Genomic DNA, 23,252 nt, shown 5'->3' with positions numbered 1-23,252 from the left:
CTGTGAATGCAGGCAAAACACATAACGAAGGACTGAATGCAGTAGGTAACCACTGCAAACTGTCAATGAAAGCTAAGCTACTTGTAACTGCTGTATGGCAGTTAGGAATGGAATTGGAAGAAGAAGGTTGCTGTAGAAATAATAGGGTCTGTTGTACGGGATAATCGGATATGGAGAACATAAGATAAATAATGGAATGCCTATATGGCCTGCAAATGTATAGCGAATAAACAGAGAAATTAGAGAAAAAATATTGCATGACGCACAGGGTAAGATCAGTTTTATGTCGGCCTCTCTACTCTAACATTTGGTGTCATTGTGCATAGCGCGTTCAACGGGAATCTTCTAAATTTCAAATATCATTAATCGTACTGATCGACTATTTGATGGTCATTGCAGTTAGAAATACCCCAACCTACATTCACATTTTATACATCTTATATCGCATAAAACTATTTTTAATTCATTTTAATTCAACATCTGCTTTCGTCATAATATTATATCCAAAGTAATCCTACAGCTGTCTGAAAGCCTCGACAAACATATTGTATACATTTTTTCATGAAGTCTTGTCATTCAATGCGTCGAGGTTTTTTTTGTTGAACATTCAACGCGTTTATCTCATTTCGCATACTTCATTTACCTCCCTACAATATTTACACGAGTCGATTCAAACACCACACAAAAGACACACCTTTTTTGTAAATTTGACAACAAAGAACAAACATCTCGCATACAATTCAAACGGGGAAGAAAAAGGTTCTTAGCCCAAAGTACTGTTCACATTTCACACATCGTCCTACGCCTCACGATTATGAAAATGTGTGAAATTGATGGGGAGACACAACATAACACAAACCCACAATAAGTGAATACATTCAGAAGGCCATACAATGTAGGCAGCACGTATTACGTTGTATCTCACGAGCACAAAGCAAGTAATCACGAAAACTTCCGACTTGTACGACGGAATGGGTCCGGAGATATGATATCATGTAATACGGTCTATTTTGACATTGTGTTCGGAAGACTTTCTGGGAGAAGAACGGTTCTGGCTTTATTTGACAGATTTTTTATGACTGTTTCGTTTAGCGGATTCTTTGTACCATGTGAGATTTCATCTCACATACGAGTTGATGAGACAAATATCTTTGTCGAGAGAGGGACTCCGCATGAAACCATGAACAAAAACATATTTGAAGAAAGTGGTTTCCTAAATAAATAAAATATTTATTTAAAAAAATATATATATTTCTTGTTTTGGTAAAATTTGTAATTTTTTTTTTTTTTAAAGGATTGAACCACAGACATAGGAATTAATAGATGAGAAGATAATGGCGAGGGGTAAAATCAACTGTTGAAGAACGAAGGGCGTAAGGCTGACTGTGATTCGTCAATAAATCAATCTGACAGTAAATAGGCATCTCGCATTATAATATCACCATTTACTTCTTAAAAGTAAAATCTGCTTTTGAATGAATAGACATTTTTACATGGGAGCGCAAATTACTCGCCACGTTATGAACAAATTTGCGAAGTCCAAATTCGGCAAAAAAATTCGGTTTTATTTTCAGAGTCGAATATTTCGTTTAAGTATTTAGTTAAGATACTTTTATAAATGTTCATAATTTACTTCCCAGCAACCAACCAGCTTTGTGTTTCGCGTCCAGACGTTTCTCGATGTGATAGTATATGTTTCTAAAACTGATCTATATTATACGATGTGAATATGCTTAAAATAAAGTAAAATAATGCTTATATATGGAATGTAATACGACAATTGGGTTTATTCTCTTTTTCACATCTATTTTTACAAGTTTTCATAGTACAAATAAACATTTTGCCGTGTTATTTCCTAAAATGAACCGATGATGCCTCGACCATAGTTCGCACAAGAATGATGACGTCACGTTTTCAAATTTCACTTGAGGCCATACGCGAGCCCAGCCGGCTCCAATGGAACCGGTATGGGGAGTGGGGATAATACGCTTTTAATCACTTAGGGCAGGTCTACTAATATTCATATGTCTATGGATTGAACGCTTTTTAATGAATTTATTTATGACTACCGCAGTAGTGAAAAATCAAGGGCTAGTCTGAATTCTCGAAAAATCAGTTCCAATTTTGAAACAGCAATTAAAATATTTAAAAAAAAAAATATCACGTTCCAGGTAGGTACAGATTCAATCAGTTCTTATTTTGAAAATGACACTTAAATTCAAAGCAAATTTGAGTTCATCAAACCAGATTCCATGCAGGACTGACGCACAGATAACCGAAATTAATATATTTAGTAATGTACACGGAGAAAAATGAGTATTGCGAATCTCTTCAATTTAAAAACGAGATTGCAGACCGTTTCCTGATAAACTTTTAGTAAATTCCTAATATGTCGGGACACGTGTTCATGAACGCGAGTTTGCCTTGAAAATATTAAATAACGATATGCTACAATATTAGGTTCTTGAACACGTGTTCCGACATCCTGATAATATATTTGTAATTTACTTTTTTAAAAGTAAATTACAAATAATTTTATTCAAAATATAATTTAATTTTATTTAAAAAATTTTCAGGAAACCTATTGAATCATTGTTTAAGGCCTGCAATCCCGTTTTAAACCGGATTACGAATAATTTTAAGAGATTCTTAATGAAATAGCACTAACCTTACCAAGGCCTGTGATAGTTTTATTTTACTTGACACATCTGTAATAATTCATAATATTCGGCTGATTTGTGTCGCCCCGTTTTAGTGAAAAACATCCTAAGGGCGCTGATGACAATAATCTGATAACGGTACGTTGGTTCTAGGAATATAATAGACTCCCTTATCTTAACAACCGAATTGTCACGTGTTCCACAGGTATTAAAGTGGAAGATTGTGATCCCTTCAGCACCGGTGCATGATCGGGAAATACGACAAACGGGCGCCCAACATATTATGTTTACTGTTGACGTTTGTCTCATGAGAACGAATCGCTTCTACGATTCGTTCTTGAGTTCGACAGCTCGGCTGTGGAACGATTTACCGGCATCTGTGTTTCCTCCCTCCTACAACATGGGTCTCTTCTAGCCCCGTATTCACTCTTTCCTCTCCTCAAAAAAACCCTCCACACAGCATCCTCAGAGATGACAGAGGCAAGGAAATTATTTTCCTCAGGTCTTCCTGTGCGGAATTTAACTTAATTCAGTTGAGTTTAATTTATTCTCATCGAAATTATTATAAAAGATTATTAAAAAATGTTATTTCGCTCAAATATATAACGTATAAATCTATCAAAAGTTTATTTCATACAACATGAAAATAGTACCAGAAATTTTTATTAGAACAAAGTTATGAAAACTCATAAAAAGCTTGTCGTATTTTTCTACCCCATTTTCACTACTGCTGCAATTTTCTGGAATACTATAATACTAAAGAAACCAGTCTGAACCATAGCACTTGACTCCCTACGCTGGTTGGTAGTGGGATAGGTACTAGCTTGATGCAAAGGTGCCGGGGAACCAAATGGTTTACGGCAAAATGGCTCAATAACCGTAGACGGTGCTCGAATAACCGTAGAAGTCTACGAGGAACCGCCGCATAAACGACAGCGTTGAACCTATAGTCGTAGTCTGTACGTAGTGGAATGAATAAAGAATTGTAAACTTTCCTGAAATTCAGCCTTTTAATATTTATACTCGACAAAAATTTATTTAATAAAATGAAATGCTTAACGACGTACCAGAGGAAACATATAAAGAAAACAGTTAATCTATTATTACATATAAACAAAACAAAATCTTCAAAACACTAGACGTCATGTAAATACGACAACTTTACGCCAAAACTGCTCTCCTACTGCTCATCCATAATAATCTTCACATTAAAAATCAACCAAAAGCCATAGTAAAAACCAGGTCCTCAACAAATAAAACACTGAACATTCCGATATCACACACCACACACGGACAAAGACAATTTCGATACTACGCAACCAAACTTTTTGACAGTACGCCCATTACTTTGAAACAATTAATGACTACAAATACATCTACAAACTTTCTCAAAAAACATATCGTAGCCTGGATAAAAAATCAAGATATTCATAACAAAAATATAATAAGTAAAATTAAATACTATACACGTTCTTCAAGAATTATCCAAAAATACATACACTCACATATAAATGTGTGTTTTCATGTTTCAATATATGTCTGTGCAAAAAAAAATTAACTTTCTACAACAACACATAAATACCTGTCACACTTAATCATAAACATGTTAACACCTCAGCAAAGGTTCTCGTAGTGCGGTGTTCACGTTACATACAATATCACCCACACACAGCTTTACTCATATCAACCTATGTTCTTTATTTTTTATGCCTGTTTTCTGTACTTCTTTCTCTGTACTACAATATAAACCACTGTAATCATTTGTAAAATGTGTATTCAAGAATAGACATAAATAAATAAATAAATATATTTATTATTCTTAAGTTTGCTGAATTCGTCGTGGGTGCTAATAATTTTAGAACTATATTTATGCTAGTGGGTTACTTTATAATATTTAGAAATATATTTACACTCGGCAGACGTTGTTCTGCCACATACTGCCTGTGTAGACCTATTTTATATAGAACTCACTTTATGTAGACCGCATTTTATCTTTTGTCGGATATTTTATGTATTTGACGCACATAGAATACATGCACAAGTCACATCCATTGTAGATATTGTTTTGACGTTTCATTTGATATAGATCATTTCAGCAGATTCTACACATGTGACAAATTTCCGTACAAATACGATTCATAGAAAACTCTTTCGATTTACATTTTGTATATCATTTATTATTCATCTCATATTCAGGTGTAATAAATAAAATAAAAATTCTCAATCGAAATTGAATAAAAATTAATGTTATAAATGAGGTAAATGTCAATTTAATGTAACGCAATTTGGTGAACAATATTTTTTGTTAACCGTATTTTGTCAATAGATAAAGCTTACACAACTTTTCTTACAACGTTCCTATAGAAATTCAAAAATATTTAAGGGGTGTAAAAGTTAAAATTTTTGGTTGTACGTATTTTTGGATGATATAGCTTAAACAAATACAAAATTCGTTGAAAAAATAAATAAAAATATATGTATCGACAGCAGGTTAGGGTCCAAATTATCGATCGTGTACAAAACTATCATATAGTATATCATAAACAAAACATCAATATTTGAGATAAACATGCTTTCTTAATACCTTTTGTGTCATGATATTTCCTATCTCAGTAATTTCATTTGGGATTTGGTTGTAAAGTTGGATGGCCAGAGTATCGATTTTCCAAGCCAGGCCGCTCGCAATCGCCGTCGAAAGTACATTCATTGGTTGACGATCTTATTCTTGAGTTTTGTCGAAGGTGCATACTTGCGTACGCCAAACTTCAAAAGTCATTCCACTCAGGAGTGGAATAACTTCAACGCCATAATAGATTTCTGGGTACTTGATTTCTTCCTGGTGTGAAATCTAATTTGTTTCGCATTTCTCGTCCCGTGTCTTAATATTAATTATATTATATCAGTTTGTTCTTCTATAATTTAGAAACTAGCCTGCCGATTGAGTAAATTGACATATCTCGTATTTAAGCAAATGTGTGTACATTTTGCGTTTTGCATTGGCTATTTATTTATTTTCATATGTTGATTTTCTTACAACTATATTTTATACTCGAGTATAATACCTATATAGTTTCTACCAATAGAAACTATAAATAACAACGACTTGATGAAAGAATTAAATAAATTTAAAATCTCAGATAGAAGACTTGTTTCCGACTTGACTTTTATTTTTAAATTCTTAATGAAATTGTAGACAGCCCTGATTTATTGAGTCTAATCACCTTCAACATATCAACTAGAACTACTCGATCTAAAAATCTTTATCATTCCAAATATAATATGAAGACTGATTTAGATACTAGATTTATCTAGATTGCATGCAGTAGACAAAGCTTTCGCAGAAATTGTAGATGTGTTCAACTGCACCGAATATAGTTGCAAGAAGGCTATAATAACATATCTCAGCAACAATTACAATAAAGGTTATAATTATAATTTTCTTATGCATTGGTTCTACATAAGTTTAGTTTTGATTACTGTTCCAATGAGTTATTATGTACATGTTTGTTAAAGCCAACATTTTAATGTTGTCGTAAAAAAAACCTTCTAAATCTTTAAATACACATATTATTCAATCAAGTTCTTATCGCCGTGGTTACTTTTTGAGTTATTACACTATCTTGCGCTTTTTCCTTCTTTAGCCAATGTTTTCCAAGCATTTAAAAGAGGTTCTATTGAGTCTGAACTAGTAATTAATAATTTTCTGTTCACTAATTTTCTATTTGTAACGAGATTAAGTTTGTAAAATTCTGACTTTTGCCAAATGCATTTTATATTATTTTTAATCATAAACTTTCATAAAAAAAGGATAAAAAATTATTATAAGAAATAATTATTCGTCTGACATACCCATATGAAATAAAATGTCTCCAGAGTTTATACTCGAGAAATATGCCCCCATAAATAATATAAATATATGCTGCTATAAATGCCTCTGACGGGAATTGATCCCGCACCCTTCTGATTGCCGATCAAGTCTTCTAGACCACTAAGCTACGACAGATTATTCCCAACCCGCCAAATAATTCAATATGTACTAGTATTTCATTCAACAATCATTGCTTATTGCATGTTTTCACATGGTAAACAAACAACTTTATTTTTGTTGGACAGGCTTTGTTAGTGCTGAATTTCCCAACAGTTGGCGTCGAGACATATTAAATCTACTTTTCCATTTTATATTGTAAAAACGATAAATTTGTAAAACTACAAAAAAAAATAAAAAAGTTAATAATACGCCCGATTGTTGCCCGTCGGGCATTCCCGAAGCAACTTGAACAGCTCTTCTGTGAAATATTTAGATTTCGCTAGATAGAATGAAAAGATTTAAAGAAAGCTTTCTTAATTTAATGTATGTTTATTTTTCTCTTGTGTGTCTTTATAGCATTATTTAACGTTGAGGGTACACTTTCGTTTAACGGATTTTCACGTAAGGAAATATTTTTTTAAGCTTTTTTATTTTAAAACTCACTTGTTACAATGAAGTTAGTGGTAAAATTGTTTGGTAAATTTCAGGATTCAGTCGTTGGTTAATATGGAAGAATATTTTTTTTTATTACGACATTACGTATGTATTTACTTTGATGGTTAGAAAAAAACGTACAACATGACAATTTAAATTTGGGAGGCGGGTATGGGTACCGTCGCACCGGAAACCATTTATTAGAGACCCAACACCCATACCATAGGTCACCCCATGTGTAGCACTACATTTGGTGACTTAGCAGGGGTGCCTGAGTTCATGGGGGTAAGATTTGTTTAGGTCTTGGCAGCGGATGCGTTTGTCCACCCACTGACTGGCGGGTCGGATCGGAAGAGACGGGTTGAGGGAAACCTTTTGAGCCGGACTCTCTCAACCTATCGTCTTGCGCCACAATGGGAGGGATGGATTCATACGTCCGTCACTCCTGGACACATTCACCCGAAGATTCCTACCCAACCCTCATACTTTTTTCTCCTTCCCAGAACTTTCTCTCCTTCCTTTCCCTAAATAGACCGTCCGCACAGCATCCCCGAAGATGAGATAGGCCCTGAAAGATTTTTCCTTAGAGCCTCTAGTGTGTAGTTGATGTAAAAAAAATATATATTTATGAAGTGTTTTGTACAAGATGATTTTCATAGATAATAAAAATGGCAAAGGTTATGTACTTATTGGAAACGAATAATGTCGATAGTGTGATCAATATCGATTGAAAAAAACTGTTCTTACCAATTTACACATGACTTTTTGACTCATAGGTCCCAGACAGACCAATAAAATTGTTAATCTGTTCGAGAAAGAATTTCAGTAAATCACTTTTTTAAAGTCTCTAACGGTTAAAAACTGACAAATTGCATCAAAATTGTAAAAAAAATCAAAAACTGTTGAAAACGGACAAAAAGCATTGACACATCCTTCTATTTGGCGTTTTCATACCCTGTCGGCTTCTCCAAACATTTCAATAACCACTGCTTTACCTCCTTTCTTACAGAGACGAGACCCTTGAAGCGTTGAGCGACGCCCAGGTTGTCGCCCCAGTGGTGCACACAGCCGACCTGCACTCAGCGCTCAGGAGGAACTCTTACCTCTATGTCTTCGACTACCAGACCAAGTTTGGAGACTATCCACAGGTAAGCTAGATATTATAAAATTTGTTGTGATTCACGCAACAGACTCACAAAAAGGAGCCGGTGAAATCGCATTATTCCCAATCTCGAAAATTTTCTAACACTAAATTGATCATATGAAAGAAATGCGTAGGAAGTAGGTACCTGGCTTATAACATTACTACAGCTTTCCACTACTCCATCGTAGAAAAAATCCACGCCGCAAATTCAAACAAATTTTAAACAACCAAAAGGAATCCGGCAAATTAGAAAAATGTCAAATTAGTGGCTGCTTCAGCTTACTCTACATTATGTATTGCAGCCAAGACCGCCAGTAAATCAGCTTTTTATTATATGGGATTTTAAAACAAACGATGATTGTCCTTCGAAGAGCGCGCGGGAAACGATCTTAGGTTAGAATAAAATCTAATAGATTTTGACAGTTGTCAAAGACAAGAAGGTATCGACTGGTTCGACTGACTGGCTGACTTTTTACGTTTGGCGTCTAAGTATGTACCTTCTACGAGACTCAGGAATATGAAAGTCGGCCAATGTATGTACTTTCGACGGCGATTGCGAGCGGCGCGGATCGGAGAATCGCTACCCTGGTGCGGATTCCCGAACGCACAATAAAAGAAATTAAACTACCATATATACACTAAATTGATCATATGAAAGAAATGCGTAGGAAGTAGGTACCTGGCTTATAACATTACTACAGCTTTCCACTACTCCATCGTAGAAAAAATCCACGCCGCAAATTCAAACAAATTTTAAACAACCAAAAGGAATCCGGCAAATTAGAAAAATGTCAAATTAGTGGCTGCTTCAGCTTACTCTACATTATGTATTGCAGCCAAGACCGCCAGTAAATCAGCTTTTTATTATATGGGATTTTAAAACAAACGATGATTGTCCTTCGAAGAGCGCGCGGGAAACGATCTTAGGTTAGAATAAAATCTAATAGATTTTGACAGTTGTCAAAGACAAGAAGGTATCGACTGGTTCGACTGACTGGCTGACTTTTTACGTTTGGCGTCTAAGTATGTACCTTCTACGAGACTCAGGAATATGAAAGTCGGCCAATGTATGTACTTTCGACGGCGATTGCGAGCGGCGCGGATCGGAGAATCGCTACCCTGGTGCGGATTCCCGAACGCACAATAAAAGAAATTAAACTACCATATATTCATACAAAATAAATTCAGTTTTGAACGGTGTCAATCACATTCCGGTATATAGAAATTCAACCATCTCTGAGATCAAAGTTAAAATAAGAGAAATTCGGTGCGTCGCGCGTCGTGTTGCATCGCTGGACTCTCAAACAAAATCTCGTTACAAAGATTACCGAACGCATTCGAGTGTTCAGTGTTCGTGTGCTACGCGTGGGGGCTTCGGTGCACATCACAATATTTTTTGATTCATTTGGTTATCAAGTAAATGTTTGCAGGTTTTATTTGTTAAAGTTATAACCACCAATTCAATGTATCATTGATTAATAAGATAATACTAACAACTCCATACGAAATATAAAACAGAACAAGTGACATGAAAATAAAAAGGTAACGAAGTCAACTGGGAATGGAACCACTTACCTATTATCAATTGTTTATCCGGGACACTATCTAGGTTACAAATATATTTGTGTAAATAATCTAAAAATATTGGATTAAAGTAATTGCTTATAATGTTGTCAGTTTTTTATGTGAGACAAAAATTGTGTAAAATTATCAGATTTTTGAAAAAACCAAAAACAATTTTTTGGCTTCAGAAATAAAAAAATAAAAAGTTCTTTGCCTAAAACCACTTAATTTGAGTTATACAGGTTCACCGGTTTCGGTTGATCTTAACCGTCATCAAGACAATAATTATAATTATATTTTGTTTAAAATTAAACAATAACTTCAGTACAGTAGTATTATACTGTCCTGATGAAGCTACGGTTGTAGCGAAACCCGGTCGACATTAAGTATTTACCTATAAGTGATGTTTACAAAGTTATTGTTTAATTTTAAATTATAATGTCACATCACAAAGTAACCGCTTCATATGAAGAAATTATATTTTGTATTTACATATATATTTTAATTTTTTTTCCTGATTAAAGTTGGGATAAACCGAAAGCGGTTGACTTACATAACTCAAATAAAGTGCTTTTTAACAAAGAACATTTTTTTGTTAAATAATAAGTTCCCAATGGCCGAATTGTTTGAGGCGTTGTCCCGGTAAGACAGATATTCTGGGTTCGATTCTGAGTTTAGACTGTTACTTTTTTATTTATCTGTCTTGTTCTGAATGGTACATTACAAAATGTTATAAGAAAAATGACTTGACTTCATATATTATCATTTATGAACAAGAAAAGCTGCTCACAAAATGCCGAAAGTTTAAGCAACTAATCTAAATTACATGCTTACATAAGAATTTGATAAAATAAATGACCTATCTTATATGCAGCAGTTTTGTAGATTTGCATTGCATCATTTTGAAGTCCGCAATAATAACAGAGTTCCTCTGTCCATGTGCTTAAACTGACTATTTCACATTAAGCTATTTATCTGCACGGCACATCCGGTATAACCCTTTGTACAAAAAGATAACAACAACTGTTATCATCCTTAAGAATTCCAATTCATTTAACCGTCATTTTGACTGGTAGAATTAAGCACTGAGCAGTCACAATTTACTAATTTATGAAAAGGTTACTGAGAATAGTTCCAAAAGTTATTCATATGTATATTTTTTTTTCTAACAATTTAATTTAATTATTAAAGGTGTTTTGTGTTTGCTTGCGCGTGGCAATTTTTTTGCATTAATAAGTTTTAAAGAGACGCATATCGATGAAAAATAGACCCACGAGAACTGCAAAATATTCTACTGTCTAACTACTAAGGGAACGGCTAAGAAACGCGGGTGCTTGGGCTCATTGTAGCCAGGCCGCTTGCCACGCTCATTCTTGCCGGGACTGCCCCGTGATAGTGGGCTAAACTGACCTCGATACGCGGCTTGTATATTTTCATGTTTTTATCATACTTATACCTGTAAATATTGTTTTTCTTCTTTATTATTTCACTTTTGATAGCTTAGTGATTCAGAGCACCCGACCGGATATTTATTTATTTATTTATTTATTTATTTATTTATTTATTTATTTATTGTAAGAAACAAACAGCATTTTTTTACAGGATTAGTTATACAAGAGGTTACATATGAGGTAAGCCAAAATAGTTTCTTATGCTAATGTTGGTTAATGTGATATAATACAAGATTGACTGAAAATGAAATTAACAAAAAAAAAAAAAAAAAAATCATTTAAATATATTAGAAGGAAGAAGGAATAGGAAAGGGCAAGAGGCAGAGGAAGATGGGATGGGGACAGGAGACGCTCACGTTGTACCTTTTCTATAACTGTGCATTAATTTAATTAATATTTGTGGTCGTGCGCTTGACTTCGTTTCGGTATTTCACAAGAGTATTATTAAGAATATCGATATTATTAAATTGCGTGTTATATTGCGCGCATATACGGGGGATTGGAGAATTTTTTCTAAGGTTGGTTCTGCACGCGGGCAAATGAAAAAAATGGTTTTGTCTGGTTGGCCTTGTAGGTATGTGAATTCTTAAATAATTTACGAGTTCAGGAGAGTCCAGGCCGTTATTCAGAATTTTGTATAAAAATATTTGATCAGATATCAGAAGCTGCGGGTTCAATTTCCATGGGCGGCATTTTATTATTACTCGGCAGATATTTTTAATTTGTATGGATATTTTAGGCGAGTAATTAATGATTACTCGCCTGATTAATTATAATTATTTGCTATCCTTTGTGCTATGCATAAAAACCTTGTTTTATAAACATTAGTTTGTCATTAAAAAAATAATATATTTCGCCGTTTAACCTATAGTTTTAGGATATATAAATATGGCACATAATGAAAAGCGATCGCTCAAAACGTTTTTGCAAACTTGGCATAATACGCCAAAAATTGCTCCAGTATTTTGGAAAAATCATAAAAAGGTACGGCCGCATCTATGAATGAAACCCAGAACCCTAACCTTGCCGAGGCTCTGCTCTACCACTGATCTTAACCCACACTATTTCCTTCGGTCATATTTAACTGTATGTAAGTACAATATTATCTTAACGCATATTTTTATCGGCTGCTATTTTTGTGTATGATTACAAGATTCTTCCCAAACTAAATTACAGTTAAATATAACCAAAGAAAATAGAGCCGCATCAGCTTAGTGGTAGAGCAAAGCTGTGGCAAGGCTAAGGTCCTGGGTTTAATTCCTAGTTGTGACCGTATCTTTTACTGATTTTTCTTTTTCAATTTTTCATTTGAGAATCGCTAATATTGTCTTAGATAATTAAATATTACAATGTATTATCTTTTTACATCCTGTATTTCGTTGGTTCTCGTTTCTGATTTTCGTTTTCAGAGTTGAAAACCTAAGAACCAAGATACATATAGCTAGCTCCCCCCTGTTAATTAATCGCTGTGACAGAGTATGTTGCCTACTTATTAAATAATCGCGTAAAATACTTTTGTTAATGATTGTTATTAGGGATTACAATCTCCATCGTAATGCGAGTTACCCCGAGTTGGAGCGAATTCCGGCTCCAGTATTTTCCGGCAGTTTGCTGAAATCAGTGTAACGGCCCCGGCCCTCGCCCAACAACTAACATCTAACAGCCAGCCACCAGTGGCGGTTTCCTCTGAAGTGCGTATGTGCGGTGAACCCTCACTAAAAAATAAGAAAAATAATTTATTTAAGACAAACTTGCATTTTAATAATATCAGCACATTACAATCCACGCGACCGAAATATCCTGTCGAAGTGCGACCCGATATTCCCATGTTGTTGTGCGTCATAAAATCAGCACAAAATACGTCATACAAAAAATTAAAACAATATAATCACCCTGTCTGTGTTATCGTAAACCTATACTCAATTAAGAGAAGCATTGTTCGCGTGACCACGTGACCTCCGGAGATTGACAGAAGTCATTGAGATTGTCCGAGTTCTGTGGCAGCGCGGCCGGTTGGTTTTTGCACAATAAGGGCACAATATTATGATATGTTATAGTATTTAACTTTTTTTAGTAGTTGCAGTAATTTTTTGTACATTTTTATTTTCTTATTACTGCATTGCTCCAACCGTTTGCTTAATGGCATCTGTAAAACCACAGTAAAATGAACAGATTTTAATGTACCTATGTATACTTATGTTTTCATATGATTAATGCAATCCTTTTTTAGATGTGACGCTATATTCATTAGTTTCTTTTACGAAAGTTTCGTCAAATGGGGTATCTCTAATTATGAAATATTGTATTGAGCTTTCTTCAGTATTATTTCGGCTTTGAAATTGAGAGCAGCTGTGTTTATTGATAATCATGAACATTCATGTCATGTCTATGTTTACGATGGTGGAATATAGTTTTGTGTACATTCAAAATAATTTACTCATAATAGATATTCCTCTAACCACCTTTACTTAAATTATATGACTGCCGTTATATTTGACGATTTGATAAAGGACTATATTAGTACATTTAGTATATTTTGATAAAATATATCTTCTCTTGAATTTATGAACCCCCAGTTATAAAGACGATGAACCGCCACTGGTGGTAGCAGTGGCAGTGGGGGGTGATGGTAAACATTAATGATGAAACTTTCCGCAGTTTAGGAAGACAAAGATCTCCAAATCTCAGCGACCCCTTTCATTACACGGCATTAGATTGAGTAGCTATGTTAAAGAAGTTGATTCTTGTTATTTTATTGGACATAAAATTCATTAAACATACTATCCGAATTTTCGTTATTATCTAAGAAATTTGAATACTTCAAAAATTGAACAGTTGATGTAACTACATTAACCATAAAGTCTGTTTTCTGAAAATAACGCTTTGTGACTTTGAGTTTTCGTTTAAACTGTCAAAAACTGCGCTTCAGGTAAAATTGCGGACTTGATGTGAAATATCACAAAATTTCGCTGCGGAAATGCAATTTTTCAATTAAAAGAAAGATGGGAAGCCATTTATTTCCCGTTTTTCAATGTTAAAAAATGGCGAAAAATGATTTCATGGTGTTTTGTTTTCTCTTAGTAAGTCTATAAATCTAGAAATAACTACAAAGAAAATCTGTTTATGAGTCGAGCGGTGACAGCTAAAATCTAAAAAATTTGGAAGTTTTTTTCTGTCTAACACGTCAAAGTAATAGTAAGTACTACAATTACTTTCAGTTTGCACGTCAGACTCTTCACGAATATCTAAGGTTTTCTATATTTGTAATGTGTTGATTTATCCATTTTTTCAAAAGGTCGATAAAAATTGCAACCCGGCAAAACCGGGTTCTAATAACGGGTAATTTATAATATTGATAAAAGAATAGGTTATTTTATCTGAATGGCAGTATGTACTGTTTTTTGATAATTGTAGACGGAAGTGGCGCTCTCTTTTCTTTTTCAAAAATAAATCTGCTAGTTTATAATAATATGATATTATAAAAATGAAATAAAACACCAATATTATGAGCTTGAATGCTTAACATCCCTCAATGGCAGCTACTGCCTAGCTATATATCTACAATTTATCATTAAACACAATAAAAGTTGATCGTATCAGTTCTACCTTTTACTAAAGTATTTTGGCTTTAGTTTCGTAGTACTAGGTATTGTTTGTACTTGGTTTTACGAGTCTTCATAGTTCAATAGTTCGTGTGGTTATAAAAATAGAAGATTTACGTATGTGAATGGTTTGCAGTTTAGAGAAATCTCGTTGAGGGTTAATACTTCGTTATTTTCCAATCTATTGGGAAAATGAAGAATACTTTCATTCTGCTGTAAGCTTCCGTCCAACTAATTTCCTTGTTGATTGTCTATATAATACCTACCGTTCAAATGCTTAAGTGGATACAGTGACGTACAGTCCATGGAAGATGTTCCAGCTTTCTTGGGTTCCTGTTGGCTGGAGTGATTTAATTAGTCTCCAGGTTTCTTAAGAAGTGTCTTCTTCCCTATCCCACCGTCTTCACAGGGGAAACGTCTGGCCACTGTGTTGCTCGGGGCGGTGCGAAGGATTCGAAGGACCACTTTCAGGTCCCACTGCTCACTGTTTCTTGTCGGGACTGCTTGTGGTTCCACAAAAGCTGAAGCTGTTCTTGTGTTGAACGCTGCCATGGAATGTATTTGAGTTTGCTTTTGTTTCATTTCTAACGTATGTTCCAATGTGTAAATGTTAGTTATAATTAATCATTTGTCAGTTTTATGTAGTAACAACGCAAATCTTTTATTATATTCGTAATATATTATGAATTGTATCAATTTTTTGTCTTGGTGTAATGTGTTGGTGTAAATTTTTGTATTACTTAAATAGTATGAAATATATCTTATTACATGACTGATGATATATTATATCACAACCGCACGCCACTGGAAGGAAGTGAAAGGGGAAAAAACGAGTGGAGGAAAACTTAGAGAAAAGTCTAGAAACTGAAAGAATCGGGTTTTATGATTTATTTGTGCAATTCTAACCGTTATGTTACGTAAGGTTCTTCTTGTAAAATATGAGCGGGGTTCATCGAAATAGTTCCCACCGACAAACACATAACATTTATTTATTTGCGAAGATTCCTCTTTGCCCGAAAATAGTTATTTGGGTTATTTGGGATACCTCGTTATTCTGGAGAAATCGTTATTTCTCGAAACTTATTATTTGTACTACGATATCTTCGCTCGGTATAAGGTAGGTACAAAAACTGGAAGTAAATAGGAACGGTGATAAAAAAAGTTTTTTTACAGTTGTTGGTAGATCGAATGAATGGTTCTTAAAATTGCATTTTTTATCCAAAGAATAATTAATGTAAATAACACAAGAGGGATGCGTGGTAATAGAATAAAATGTGAATTATTTAATCGTTATTGAAAAACAACTTTAAATTATTCTCAATGTCCCTTCTAAGAAGAAACAATTCTCAGATACTCCTTGTCAATATTAACCCAAAACCGGAATCGTCATTTTTGTCGAACGTATATGGAATTGTGGGTCAAAATGAACCCAACAGCGAAACACCTTAAAATTTATTGATAAATGTTAAAAATTTTGTGTGGTTTTTTTGGTAATATAATAAAACAACCTTTTTTTAAGAGAAATAAAAAATTATTAGCAACATGCAAAATCAACCTTAAATATTGAGTTTATCTTCTGGTTTTAATATTTTGACTAAAAATTTTAGACCTGTTTACTCTGTTTAGGTAACAAAAATCAAAAAAAAAAATACATTCATATTTACTGGGTTTGACGAATATCTTCATCAATAGAAATATAGACTTTTGAAATGAATTATTTTTAAATAAATGACAGTCGTTGCTCTTTGGATTGAATGACATTTTTTTTTCGAATCCAAAAAAAATCGTATATTCTCTAGCCTTATTTCTTCTCCGTAACTTTTGATCAAATCGAGACCCATTAATTTGATAAAGTAATCCCCTTTCATACATTTTTCACTGCTTGAAGCCTTCCCTAAAACAAATCTGTTGGCGGTTGAAATATTCAATATTCAATTACCTGCAGACTCACTATTCGACCAGATTTTACAATCTAACAAAGCAGTTGTATATTGGTTATTGACTTATCTCACTGACTTATAAGTCATAAAAATGAAAAAAAGATTAAAATAAACAGAACACAAAAACTTACGTACCTGGTATCATGGGACTCTTTGGACCCGAAAGTAACGCGAACCTCCATTTCTAGTAAACGCGACGTAATGAGAAATGCTCCACGGTTGGGAGAAATTCAGTTTTATTTTTCTCGGGTCCAAATGGACCCACGGTTTCCACTAAGGGTTAATACCAGTTAGTTAAAACCTTAAAGATTATTGGAGAAATGTAATTTTTTTATGTTCAGAGAAGTTGGTGGAAATTATATTAAATTTTGTAATTGAATGAAACACCGTATTCGTGTTTGCAGTATACCATTTCCCTGTGATGACATAATTCCAACAGCAATATTATTATTAGCTTCATAATATTATTATGTTCAGTAAATTTATGTAAAGTTTATGGAAATCTTTAAATTTACTGTGGAGATTAGGTTTTCTTCAAAGGAGGAACTTACAGATATAAGATCATTTTTCCATTCCGTTTCAAATGTATTGAAGGTTTAAAAAAACATTATAAAAATATGACTTGTGTTATTGAAGCTACTGTTTAATAATTTAAAATGTATGGCCATAATTATTTATTTATTTAAACGCCATAAAATGACTTTTACAATAGAGTGTTACAGAACAAGTAATGTGCACAAAAAAATATTATTGCAAGTCATTCAGTTGTAGAAGTGCAGTTAAACAATACATAATTAAAAGAAATATCTACTAGTGTAGTTATAGTTGAATGAATACTAGGTTTGTATAAGACCTGACATAAATCGAGATATGAGGTGTTTATGATAATGAATAGTAATTAATATAAAATAAATTCTATTACCTAAGGCCTAGAATGTTATAATAACACAGAATTTTTTTATTTTAACAGAATATTAATATTATATACGAGTAGTCACCGAACCTCGGTAGTGTGCAGTCGTGTTTACTTCCAGTGCTCTGTGTTTGACGGCTGACTGACGGCGGCGCGGCGTACAGATAAGATTTATTTATTGTTACATTTTCGTATTCATTATTTTTGTTTCTATTATTAGTTTGCGACGCAGTTGCGTGTATTATTTCTACCATTTATTATTTCTTAAATAGTATTTATTGTTTCATTTTTTTTTAATTTGTTGAAATGGAGGAGGATGAAAATCGACCTCCTGACCCTGAGTCCATTTCTAAGATTGCAGACGTCTACGATTCTGATGATTCCCAAGCTTCTGTAACCATTCCTTCCCGAAAACGACGACCTCCGCTTTGTCTTAATGAACCTCCTAAAATTAAATCTCTTTCACAAACAAACGAATCCCCAATCTCTCATGGAAGTTATAATGATACCATTCCTACAGAAGCAAAAGCCATTGAGCTTATGTATTCTATTTCATCTTCAGCTCCATTTATTGTTAATGTCCAAAGGACTGAACAGGGGAAAATAATTCATCCCCTGGATTTCGGTAAATTTATTTTTAGCTCAAAACTCAATAACCTCGGTATTATAAATGGATCAATAAAACCGGAAGGTCGATACAAACTATCCATAGAATTTAAATCCGCCACATTAGCTAATGATTTTGTTAAAAAAATAGGTTCTCTTTCAAATAATAAATTTAAATCTTTCATACCTACTTTCAATTTAACCAGAATGGGCAGAGTAAGAGGTATCCCAACCGATCTATCAGAAACAGAAATAGTAGACGCTCTTAATGACTCTCAATTAACTCCAAAAGTTTTAAAAGCACGTCGTTTGAATTTCAAGGATACTTCCACCGGCACCACTATATGGAAACCTTCCCAATCCGTTGTTATCACTTTTGAAGGTCAAACATTACCATCCCGTGTATTTATTTATTATAACGCTCTTCCCGTTGAAGTATACAGATTCCCGACGATCCAATGTTTCAACTGTTGCCGTTTTGGCCATTCAAAACCTATTTGTCGTTCCCCTCCTCGTTGTTTCCATTGCGGAGAGGATCATCTCTTTGAACAGTGTCAAAATACAACGAATAACCCTATTTGTATTAATTGTAAGGGCAACCATACTGCTGTTAGTCTGGCCTGTCCAGAGTTATCTAGACAGAGAAATATCAAACAGTCAATGGCTGCAGACAACATTTCCTACTTTCAGGCTTCTAAATTATTCTCTCCTACGAAAAAATCTTTTGCAGAGATAACGTCTAACGCTTCTATCTTTCATTTTTCTTCCCCTAAATCCCCTCTATCATCTTCCCACAAAGAAACAATTTTCAAACCGATAAAATCTAATCCAAAATTTATTCCTTCTTTCGATAAAAAACTACATAATGATCTTTTACTTAACCCGAATGGGAATAATAAATCCCAGGCTCCCAATGGGACTGCCTTAAAAAACTGTTCCACTTCCGATATCTTACCTAAAGTCATGATTGAAAATTCTTCTTTTATTCAAACTTTAATTACCCTATTAATTACGATCCTTTCAAATAACAATAAAGTACCGTCCAACGCTGCCGATTATATGAAATCTTTACTCTCTAGCCTTCCCGATGTATCCGCAACTGAGCAAAATACTTCAATGGAATAGTAGAAGTCTATTCGCCAACAAAATTGATCTTGTACAGTTACTTGATGAACATAATATTTCAGTTGCTGCCATCTCCGAAACGTGGTTAAAACCCTCATACCAATTTAAAATTCCTGGATATCATTGTCTAAGACATGATAGACTGGATGGCAAAGGTGGCACTGCTCTTATTATACATAATTCTATCCCTTTTAAACAAATTATTTTCAACACTCTCCCCAATAATTTTCAGATAGTAGCAGCTGTTGTATCTGATATTACATTACTATCAATATATATCCCTCCCTCTACAATTTTTGTTGAAAACGAATGGTCAACACTTATATCCCAGATTCGTCCCCCGTATATGATACTTGGGGACTTCAATGCTCATTCTCCTTCTTGGGGCAGTGAGTTAACAAACCGTTCTGGCCATAATCTATTAGAATTTATGGATACCTATAATTTATGTATTCTAAATGATGGATCTCCAACTCGTTTCACTGCCCCTCAACATCGGAAAAGTGCAGTCGATTTATCTATTTGCTCATCTTCGGTGATTCCCATATGTTCTTGGAACATTCTTAAAGATCCACTTTCCAGTGACCATTTTCCTATAATAATTACCTTCCACCATCTATCTTCCACGCATTCCTTTTCGATAAACAATAGTTTTAAATTTAAAACGAAAGACGCGAATTGGAGAAATTTTTCTTCAGAATTAGACTCCATTGTTCAAGCATCTAAGTCTTCCCTTGTCAACACTAGTTTACAATGTGAATTATTTCCTAACATGATAATAAAAGCTGCAGAAAAAACACTTAAAAAACGTAATGTAAACATTAAGATAAAACATTCCACCCCATGGTGGGATGAAGAATGCACTAGTGTCGTCAAATCCAGAAGAGAAGCAATTTCCATTTTCCGTAAATGTATGTCTTTCGAAAATTACCTTTCAGTGAAACGCGCCCAAGCAGAAGCGAAACGCGTTTTGAAAAACAAAAAGCGGTCTGGATGGCGAAAATTCTGTGAACGCTTGTCTCCTGAATCTCCCCAGTCATCCGTATGGTCCAACTTAAAAAAATTCGGTTCGTCATATACTCCCCAGCGTTCCAAACATATTCCAGAAGAAATTATTATAGGTTTTGCTGATAAGATAGCTCCTCCGTCAGTTGCCAGATGTGAGGAAATGCCTTCCTTTATTTCTTATCCATCTCACTCTAGCTGGCTGGACTCTCCTTTCTCAGTAAGTGAATTAAATCGAGTAATCAATTCCCTTCCAGACTCTTCTCCTGGCCCTGATGGAATCTTATATAGTTTCATTAAAGCATTCTCAGACATGTCGGTTGAATATTTTTTATCCCTAATTAATTACATGTTCGAAACGGGATTTATTCCTGAAGTCTGGAAAGTTCAAAAAATTCTTCCGATTTTAAAACCTGGCAAAAATCCATCTGAAATCTCATCCTATCGTCCTATTGCTCTTTCGTCGTGTTTAATGAAAGTAGCAGAACACTTGATAAAGAACAGATTGGAATGGTTTGTTGAAAATAACAGAATTATCTCTCCTAATCAATATGGCTTCCGGAAAAAGAAATCAACCATGGATAATTTAAGTGTATTAACAACAGACATCCGTATATCTCAGTCCCTTAATTCTTGCACTCTGGCCACATTTCTTGATCTTTCGTCAGCTTACGACGATGTATTAATTAACATTTTGAAAGAAAAATTAATTAAAATAAAAATTCCCTTAAAACTAGTTCAATTTATTATTAATTTACTAACAGACAGATCCATTATTATCCACTTTTCCTCAAAAACTATAAATCGCAAACTATGGAAGGGGTTACCTCAGGGGTCCGTAATCAGTCCATTATTATTTAATATATATAAGTGATTTAGACAATGTAATTCCTTCATTTATCAAGCGACTTTATTTTGCTGATGATTTCCTTATATATTTATCCCACGAAAATCTATCGCGCGCTGCGAAGGAATTGAATTTGGCTTTACATAATATTAAAGTTTGGTTGTTGACAAATGGGATGAATTTAGCTACGTCTAAAACCAAAGTAGTGGCTTTTACGCGCAAAAGAAAAATACCCCCCTTTTCTGTCTGCTTTGATAATGTCCCTCTTCAAATCGTTAAGCAAATTAAATTTCTTGGACTACTTTTGGATCATAAACTTTCCTGGCTCCCGCATATTCAGAACATTTCGGCTAAGTGTGAAAAGGGGCTAAATATTATGCGAGCTGTTTCCAGAGTGTGGTGGGGATCTCATCCTACTACTCTTAAATTGATGTATGGTGCTCTAGTGCGAAGCCATTTGGATTATGGAACATTTCTTTTCGATCCTCTTCCTAAATATTTGGACAAAAAACTTGAAAGAATTCAGTCGAAAGCGCTCAGAATAATTATTGGAGCGATGAAATCTTCTCCAATTAATTCTCTCCAGGTAGAATGTGTTGATCCCCCCTTAATTCTGAGGAGACAATTCCTGGCTGATAAATATATTTTTAAATCTTTTTCTGTATCGCGTCACCCTTTAGAACAAAGCCTTGATTATTTGTTCAATAACTTAAATAACGAAAAAAGATCGACAGATAAAAATCGACTTCCTCTCCTTCTAAAAAGTTTTCTTTCATTCAAATCTCTGTCCTCTTCCCTCCAAAATCTACAAAAAGATCCTATCCTTCCTATTTTCACTATCCCATTTGATTCTATCAATTATATCCCCAATGTTATAACTTCAGACTTCCGAACTGATATTTTAACCTCATCTAATCAAAATGTTGAGGAAAAATTTAAAAACATTACATCTTCTAAGTTTCCAGAATTTTCACTCATTTATACAGATGGTTCTAAGTCTGATAACAAAGATTGTGGAGCTGCGGTACACATTCCCGAATTCGATTTAGATTTGTCTTATAAATTGCCTAAAGAAATTTCTATATTTACTGCAGAATGCTTCGCAATTGAACAAGCTTTGAGCCAAATCCAGCTTTTCAATATTCGACGAGCCTTACTGTGCACTGACTCACTAAGCGCAGTGTTGAAAATTTCCTCAAATATCCATAAACCAGAAGACTATATTATTTATAATATCAGAAACACCCTTAAATCTTTAAATGAATTAAATTTCGAGACAATATTGGTTTGGGTCCCTGGCCATTTGGGAATTGAGGGTAACGAGAAAGCCGATTCTCTAGCTAAACTTGGAACAATTTCTGGCTCTATTCCTTTAGATTTTAGAATTCCTATCTCTGACGTCATCCCAATTCTTAAATCCAATATGATTCGCTCCTGGGAAGAAAATTGGTCTAATACGAAAACCCGAACTGGTGCTTTTTATGCTGGAATACAAAATCATATACCAAGTAAACCTTGGTTCCACGGCAAGAAAAAATCCAAAAGATTTATTTCCTGTATCTCGAGAATGAGAATTGGTCATTGCTCCATTGCATCCCATTTGTTTAAAATCCGGGTCCTAGATAGTCCACTCTGCCAGTGCGGCATGGAAAATGAGACTCTTGATCATGTTTTCTTTAATTGTAAAAATCATTCATCTTTCAAAGGCATTTATCGTTTACTTATAAAAATCACCCACCAATCTCCCCTTAGTATTCTTTATTTACTTTCTCTTAACAACTCTCGCATTTTCTCAGTTCTATACAAGTTCATAGACTTGAATGACTTCAATATTTGAGATTTCCTATTCCCGTATAGATTTCCCATAAAATTATAACCATCTCCCCTAACTTTAACGGCACATAGCACTCTTTTTAGGGTGAATTGCCTAATAC

General features: G+C 34.1%; 1 protein-coding gene across 1 annotated transcript in view; it reads left to right on the top strand.

Annotated features, from left to right (window-relative positions):
* Window positions 1-23,252, top strand: part of Nlg3 (Neuroligin 3) — a 725,436-nt gene that overhangs the window by 681,003 nt on the left and 21,181 nt on the right. Inside the window, exon 9 of the mRNA XM_089647690.1 lies at window positions 8,132-8,270. Coding sequence (XP_089503816.1) covers window positions 8,132-8,270 — 139 coding nt within the window. The remainder of the gene's footprint in view (window positions 1-8,131; window positions 8,271-23,252) is intronic.

Source organism: Hesperophylax consimilis, chromosome 26 (genome assembly GCF_061612785.1).
Source record: "Hesperophylax consimilis isolate HC1 chromosome 26, BYU_Hcon_1.0, whole genome shotgun sequence".
Classification (NCBI taxonomy): Eukaryota; Metazoa; Arthropoda; class Insecta; order Trichoptera; family Limnephilidae; genus Hesperophylax; species Hesperophylax consimilis.
Note: the sequence above shows the minus strand (reverse complement) of the source record. Positions and strands in the feature narration are given on the sequence as shown.